This window comes from Mobula birostris, chromosome 29 (assembly GCF_030028105.1).
Source record: "Mobula birostris isolate sMobBir1 chromosome 29, sMobBir1.hap1, whole genome shotgun sequence".
NCBI lineage: Eukaryota > Metazoa > Chordata > Chondrichthyes > Myliobatiformes > Myliobatidae > Mobula > Mobula birostris.
Genome location: NC_092398.1, coordinates 35,471,330 through 35,479,604, shown reverse-complemented (window position 1 = coordinate 35,479,604; position 8,275 = coordinate 35,471,330). Strand labels below are relative to the sequence as shown.

Here is an 8,275-nt window from a genome sequence, read left to right as displayed (position 1 = left end):
CGTGGATAGGCTTTTTCCATTGAGAGTAGGGGAGATTCAAACAAGAGGACATGAGTAGAGAGTTAAAGGGCAAAAGTTTAGGGGTAACATGAGGGGGAACTTCTTTACTCAGAGAGTGGTAGCTGTGTGGAACGAGCTTCTAGCAGAAGTGGTTGAGGCAGGTTCGATGTTGACGTTTAAAGTTAGATTGGATAGATATATGGACAGGAAAGGAATGGAGGGTTATGGGCTGAGTGCAGGTCAGTGGGACTAGGTGAGAGTAAGAGTTCGGCACGGACTAGAAGGGCCGAGATGGCCTGTTTCCGTGCTGTAATTGTCATATGGTTATATAAAGATCCTCTCCACGTCAACTCTATTGAGGCCTTTCAACATTCAATAGGTTTCAATGAGAAACCCCTCTCATTCTTCTAAGCTCTGGCGTGTACAAGCCCAAGGCCTTCAAGCACTCCTCCGATGTTAACCCTTTCAGTCCTGGGATCATTTTTGTGAACTTCCATCTAAATTCCTACCCCCATTCCCATTCTGACATGTTGGTCCATGGCCGCCTCTTCTGTCGTGATGAGTCCACTCTCAGGGTGGAGGGACAACAGCTCATCCTTTATCTAGGTTGCCTCCAACCCAATGGCAAGAACGTCGATTTCTCCAACTTCTGATCATCTTCTCCCTCCCCCTTCTCTCTTCCTCATTTCCCCACTTTGGCTTCTTACCTCTTCTCCTCACCTGCTTATCGCCTCTCCCTGGTGCCTTCCCTCCTTCCCTTTCTCCCTCTTCTCTCCTATCAGATTCCTTCTGCCTTTTCCACTTATCACTACCCAGCTTCTCACTTCCTCCCCCTGCCCCCACCCACCTGGTGTCACCTATCACCTTCTGACTGCTCCTTCTTCCCTCCCCCCTCCCCCACCTTCTTATTCTGGCTTCTTCCCCCTTCTTCTCCTGTCCTGGTGAAGGATCTCGGCCCGAAACGTCAACTGTTTATCACGTCCATAGATGCTGCCCGGCCTGCTGAGTGCCTCCATCATTTTGTTTGTGTTGCTCTGGATTTCCAGCATCTGCAGAATCTCTTGAGTCTGTAATCTCCTCTGAACACAACTCTTACCCTTTATGGTAAATGTTATGTATAATTCATGTTTACTTTATGCTGTTCTTGTGAATGCTGCTTATCTGCCAGTGAAGCTGCTGCAAGTGGGTTTTTCATTGCACCAATGCATGCACGGACCCATGCATCGAGCGCCGCCTCGGTTGACTGGGGTTGACCGTAGATGTTGCGTCCTTGCCGTCCATATTAAAAGCAAGCCAGGGCCATGTGACATGGAGAGCGAGCTGTTGCCCATCCCCTCCCCACGCAGCTGATGACTCCGAAGGAACGGCAGAGACTGACACAGATCGGCATCACAAGGAGTTGCCAGTCAGCGTAGGACTCCAGCTCTGGATTTTTCCTCGGGGTTTACTCCTGAAGCCTTCCCCATGAGTGGGTATGGCCGCAAGGCAGCGGAAATTTCTGATCAGAGTTTTCCTTCTAGATGATCTGCCAGCCATGGCTGACGAGCCCCATTCGCCCGAAGTGACTGGTTTTAAGGTGCCAGTAACCTGCCTTTGCCCCTTCTCCTGTCAGTAGAAACAGTTCTGCCGGGCTTAATAGCTAAGCCACATGTGAAGGCCACTTGGTTGTCAGAGGCCATTTGAGATGCACAGCTTTGGGAGCATTTAATAGGTAGTAATACTACTACTACTACTACATCGACTCAGACCTAGGGGGCTGGTGTCGGGCACGATGACGGACTCTCCACTTCTCCCTCTCCCTCATCAGTGTGTTCAGTTCATCTACATTAGCCGCGCCGCTGTCTTCTAGGAGCGTGTTGACCGTAGTGTTGGGAGGGCGCCCAGGGTTCATCCTCCTGTGCTTGGGCTCCCATATGATGACTAGGCTGGCAGGTAGCTCGGGGTGGCGTAGACAGTGCCCCGCTAGTTGCAGTCTTCTCACCTCGATTTTAGTGGAGAGCATCGGTAGGTTGTTATAGAGCTCAACGTTGTTAATAGGTAGTGGGAGCTTAACCAAACTACCTTCCCGGGCTATGACAACTTGGACTTGCTTATATGGCAGTAAATTCAACATTGACTTTCCAAAGACACAGAGACACAGTGCAAGAGGTTACAGCACTAGCAACCCGTATTCAATACCTACCACTGTCTGTAAAGAACTTGTACATTTTCCCTGTTTCATCCAAGTGCCCTGCCTCCCTCACACGTTCCAATTCCACAGTGAGTCGTGAGCGTGCTATCTTGGCGCCAGCAGTACAGCGACACTTGCAGGCTGCCATCCGTACGTCCTCGGACTGTGCTGGTCATTGACACGCTGAACGTCTCGACGGCCATGGGACAAACTTCTTTGCCATCAGCACAAGCGGAAACCTCGGTAGTGCAAAGTGGTCACGGAGTTGCTGTACTGGACGGTGGTTAGGGTTGTGCCAGCTGGTTCAAGAACTGAGTGGTTGAAGGGAAGAGGCCATGTGAGTCTTCGGGTTTCTGTACCTCCTGCCCAGGGAGCTCTGTGAAGATGGCACGGCCTGGATGGTGGACAGTGCCTTCTTGAGGCAGTGCCTGCTGAATTGTAAATAATATCCTGTTTTTTTTTTTAGTTTTTTTTGGCGTGTGCCTGCGTGCGTGCAAGTCTGTGCGTGTGCATCTGAGTGTCCGTGACGATGTCTTTTTCATGGCTTTTTCCAAGGCGCAGAGCGAGAGAGAGAGAGCCTGTGTGGCGCGCCACTCCTCACACAGACATTTTTGCAGTATTTTCCCTTTGTTTTACGAGGTCGAGTTGCGGTCTCAACACTCAACCCTGCACGGATGGCACAGTCCACGTGCTCGGGGGCAGACCCGACTGGTTTCAAACCCGGGAATCTCCGCTCCCAGGTCTGGCGCCAATGTCGTTGCGCCACCAGCCAGCCCAAATAATATCCTGTTTTATCATCTATCATCCCTGTCTTGTATAACTTCAGTTTAAATTTGTATTCTGTGGGCCGCTCACGTCTGTCTTGAGGAACTTCTGCTGTGGGGGTCTCAGCTGCTGCCCTCTGCCATGAGTTAACTCCCCTCTCTGTAGTGGCCCCGATCACCTCCCTCTACTGAGGGGCTTTGGCCTTTCCCTTACACTGTGGAAATCTCATCCTTCCCCCTCTGCCACGGGGCCCCTCCTCTGTGGTGCCCCCAGCCACACTGACCGTGTGCCTCTGTTTCCCCACAGCTTCATGGGAAGGAGGCGTGCAGGGTGAACCAGGAGACGTCAGCAGAGACCCTCCGCCTACCCAGGGAGCCCCTGGTCATCCAGGTGATGCGGCGAAGCCCGAGGGGGAAGGCGGCCTCGGCCTTGGCCTCGGCCCCAGAGCCACAGCTGGTGGACAACGGGACCCAGACGGACATCACCTTCGAGCACATCATGGCCCTGAGCAAGGTCCGGCCCCCTTCGCCGCCCCCCCTTCTGCTGGAACCATACGTCCTGTCTGATCTGTGAGTATCTCTGGTGCAAAGCGGGCTCAGGGAGGCGTGGGCACCGGGTTCGGGCAACAGAACACACACGGCGACTTAGTAACACAAACCTCACACACGGGGTGGGGGGGGTAATGGTGCATGGGGACAGCGTACAGTAAAACGAACCCAACACAGGGATCGGGTACACATCCCACACAACACGAGTATATGGGGACTGCGTTCAGTAACACAAACCAAATGTAGACTATGTATGTTAACAAAGACTCCACACAGGATCCATATACGGTGAAGCACATCCCACACAGAACCATGTACATCCTGTATAAACAGGGACTGTGTACACTGACCCACACCCCGTATAAACAGGGACTGTGTACACTGACCCACACCCTGTATAAACAGGGACTGTGTACACTGACCCACACCCCGTATAAACAGGGACTGTGTACACTGACCCACACCCTGTATAAACAGGGACTGTGTACACTGACCCACACCCCGTATAAACAGGGACTGTGTACACTGACTCACACCCTGTATAAACAGGGACTGTGTACACTGACCCACACCCCGTATAAACAGGGACTGCGTACACTGACCCACACCCTGTATAAACAGGGACTGCGTACACTGACTCACACCCTGTATAAACAGGGACTGCGTACACTGACCCACACCCTGTATAAACAGGGACTGCGTACACTGACCCACACCCTGTATAAACAGGGACTGCGTACACTGACTCACACCCTGTATAAACAGGGACTGTGTACACTGACCCACACCCTGTATAAACAGGGACTGCGTACACTGACTCACACCCTGTATAAACAGGGACTGCGTACACTGACTCACACCCTGTATAAACATGGACTGTGTACACTGACTCACACCCTGTATAAACACGGACTGTTCCCCCGTGTGTCTGCTTCTGTCCCCAACGTGTCCCTCCGTTCCCTACATGTTCCCTATTCTCTTGTTTTTATCTACCGATTTATTTAATTGCCTGAGAGGCAGCCAAACAGAGTTTCATTGTACCGATGTATAATGAGAATAAAGACCCTTTCATTCAATTCAATGCACTCCCAGAGGAGGGTGTGGAGATTTCGACTGCCTCTGGCTCACTCTCCTATCCCTCCGCACTGACCCTTGCTCCATTGCTCTGCCCACAGCCCCCCGCTGGGCAACGATTTCTACGAAGCTAATGACTACATGGACAGCGGTCACCATGAAGTGGATCGATCTGAGGACTTGGAGTACGAGGTGAGCTGCTTACAAGCCAGTCAGATGAGGCTTTTCATGGGTTCATCGGTGCTCGGCAAAGGGCTGGAATGATGGGGGGGTGGGGAAAGAATTCTGGAGTTGCAGCGGGGGAGGGAATCTGGGAGTGACATTGGGAGAGAATCCTAGAGCGACTGAGTGAATCCTGGAGGGACAGGGGTCAAAAGGGATTCTTGCAGCTGTAACACACATCAAAGTTGCTGGTGAACGCAGCAGGCCAGGCAGTATCTATAGGAAGAGGTACAGCCGACATTTCAGGCCGAGACCCTTCGTCAGGACCAACTGAAGGAAGAGTGAGTAAGAGATTTGAAAGTGGGAGGGGAGGGGGAGATCCAAAATGATAGGAGAAGACAGGAGGGGGAGGGATGGAGCCAAGAGCTGGACAGGTGATAGGCAAAGGGGATACGAGAGGATCATGGGACAGGAGGCCTGGGGAGAAAGAAAAGGGGGCAGGGGAACCAGAGGATGGACAAGGGGTATAGTCAGAGGGACAGAGGGAGAAAAAGGAGAGAGAGAGAAAATATATAATAATAAATAAATAACGGATGGGGTACGAGGGGGAGGTGGGGCATTAACGGAAGCTAGAGAAGTCAATATTCATGCCATCAGGTTGGAGGCTACCCAGATGGAATATAAGGTATTGTTCCTCCAACCTGAGTGTGGCTTCATCTTTACAGTAGAGGAGGCTGTGGATAGACATGTCAGAATGGGAATGGGACGTGGAATTAAAATGTGTGGCCACTGGGAGATCCAGCTTTCTCTGGCGGACAGAGCGTAGGTGTTCGGCAAAACTGTCTCTCAGCGAAACGGTCTCCCAGCCTGCGTCGGGTCTCGCCAATATATAGAAGCTGTAGCTTCTATATATTGAAGCTTGCAGCTGTAAGACCACTTGAGGGTAGGGGGGCAAGGAGAGTCACAGAGACGGGGAGGGATGCAGGGGTCAGAGGGGGTTTACAGAGAAGGGGGATGGAGATGGTCATAGACAGAAAGGGGTGTATGGGCTGGAGGGGGTCACAGAGATGGGGAACCACAGTACCTTGGGATGTGAGCAGTCTAGGAACCAGTGTCATGTCAGTGACAGGAGACTGAATCCCAAAAGGTGGATTTTTATTTTGATTTTCACGTCTGTCATCCGACCTGGCATTCTGTGCACAGATTTGGTTGTCTGACATTGTCAGATGGAGAGGATGCAGCAGAGATTTACAAGGATGCTGCTTGGACTGCAGGGCTTTAGTTAAATGGAGAGTTTGGCCATGCTGAACTTTTTAATCCTTGGAGTACAGTGTAGGAGAATGAGGGGAGACCTCACAGAAGTTCATAAAACCATTCGGAGATTTATTAAGGTAGACAGTCATTGGAGTTTCCCCAGAGTTGGGGAGCCCAAAACTAGAGGGCAAAGATAGAAGACAAGAAAGGAGGGATTTATAAGAGACCTGAGAGGCAGCTTCATTCGGAGGGTAGTGAGCGTTCAGGGTGTACAATTGCACTTAAGAGGCATTTGAAAGGTGCATGAGGGGAAGGTTATGGTCGAAGGTGGGTAACTGGGCCGGGCTGTGGACGGTATGGAGCAGTCGGGCCGAACGGCCTGCTTCCTCACTGTGTGACCATGTGACCTGTGTGCATGCGCAGGAGGTGGAGCTGTACAAGGAGAGGCATCAGGAGAAGTTGGGTCTGACTGTGTGTTACCGCACTGACGACGAGAACGACACCGGCATCTACATCGGGGAGGTAAGCGAGGCGAGTGGGCTGGGGAATGGCAGGCCCGAGCCGCAGCATCCCAAGTTCAGTATCGGCCTCGGGCACCATCAGAGAGCAGTTTGGCAGGGTTTCTACTCCATACCGGCTGTCTGTTCTACTGTATCTGTGCCTCTCATAACCTTGTAAACCTCTGTCAGATCTCCGCTCATCCTCCACCACTCCAGAGAAAATAACCCAAGTTATTGTCCAGTCTCTCATTGTAGCTCACACCCTGTAATCCAGGCAATGTCCTGGTAAACCTCTACTGCTCCTTCTCCAAACCCTCAGCATCCTTTCCTATAATGGGGTGAGCAGGAATAACTACAATACTCCAGATCGAGCCTAACCGGAATTTTATAAATCTGCAACATAACTTCCCAACTCTTGAACTCAGTGCTCAACCTGCAGACAAGTCCTCATGTGCACAGGTACAATGAAGAACTTACATTCAGCAACATCACAGGCACAGTAGAGCTGCTAGGACTTGAAGTTTCAATCCCTATGGTAAGTCGGCACTCTTGATGTTGGCAGTGGGCTTGGTGGTGACAAGGAGGGTAGGTACGTCATCGGGGTCATCAGGTGGGCACCCTCCTTCTTTGATGTTTCGTTGATAAGCCCACGACATCTCCAGAGGGCTCAACGGTGCTACCTGGTGTCCCAGATACACCCCCCTCAGTTCCATACCCTCCTGTCTTCATCTTGCAGCCCAGTTGTTGTCTTCCCTTTTAATCCAAATCCAATTGCTGCTTTCTTCTGCTGCATTTCACAAGGACTTGATTGCTTGTTGGAGGGAGTGACCCCTCACCCCTATCTTCTTCAATAGACTGGTCGTAGATGTAGCAACGAATCCCCTGCATCCCACTTCTACAGGGAAAATCTTGGTCTTCAGCGTCAGATAGCAGATCTTTCACAAGGGAAGAACATAGATATGTTAAACACAATCTTTACAAGAAATAGCGCAATTAGATCAAGAGCAAACTCTTGATCAGTACATCGGGGTCACGATGTTGTTACACTAAGGTAGTCAGACCATTGGGGGTAAAGCCCTCCCCCCCACTGAGCACATCTACGTGGAGCATTGTCACAGCAAAGCAGACCTCTGCCACCCAGGTGGTGCTCTCTTCTCACAGCTGCCATCAGGAAGAAGGTACAGGAGCCTCAGGACTCACACCACCAGGTTCAGGAACGGCTATCACCCCTCAAACATCAGGCTGTTGAACCAGAGGGGATGACTTCACTCAACTTCACTTGCCAGATCATTGATTCAGAATCAGGTTTAATATCACTGGCATATGACACAAAATCAGTTGTTATGCAGCAGTGGTACAGTGCAATACACAATAAGATCTGTAAATTACAGTAAAAAATATATACAGTATACTTAAAAAGTTAAATTAAATATGTAGTCCAAAAAGAGGGGAAAAAAGTAGAGGTATTTCATGGGTTCAATGTCCATTCAGAAATCAAACAGCAGAGGGGAAGAAGCTTTTCCTGAATCGTTGAGTGTGGGCCTTCAGGCTTCTGTACCTCCTCCCTGATGGTAGCAATGAGAAGAGGGCATGTCCTGGGTGATGGGGGCCCTCAATGATGGATGCCACCTTTTTGAGGCATCACTCCTTTAAATCCTGCAGTCCTGTGCAGTGCCCCCTCCCCATCGCAGACAGCGATGCAGCCAGTTAGAATGCTCTACAAGGTACATCTGTAAAAGTTTTGAACTGTTTCCACGACCTATGGACTCAGTTTCAAAGACTCTTCATCTCATGTTCTCAGT

The 8,275-nt window shown here is 50.8% G+C and overlaps 1 protein-coding gene across 1 annotated transcript in view; it reads left to right on the top strand.

The window, feature by feature from the left end:
* Positions 1–3,244: 3,244 nt before the first annotated feature.
* The window catches only part of LOC140189860 (PDZ domain-containing protein 4-like), a 48,566-nt gene continuing 43,535 nt past the window's right edge, over positions 3,245–8,275 (top strand). The window contains exons 1-3 of the mRNA XM_072246182.1: positions 3,245–3,504; positions 4,659–4,749; positions 6,397–6,495. Coding sequence (XP_072102283.1) covers positions 3,329–3,504; positions 4,659–4,749; positions 6,397–6,495 — 366 coding nt within the window. The 5' untranslated portion in view covers positions 3,245–3,328. The remainder of the gene's footprint in view (positions 3,505–4,658; positions 4,750–6,396; positions 6,496–8,275) is intronic.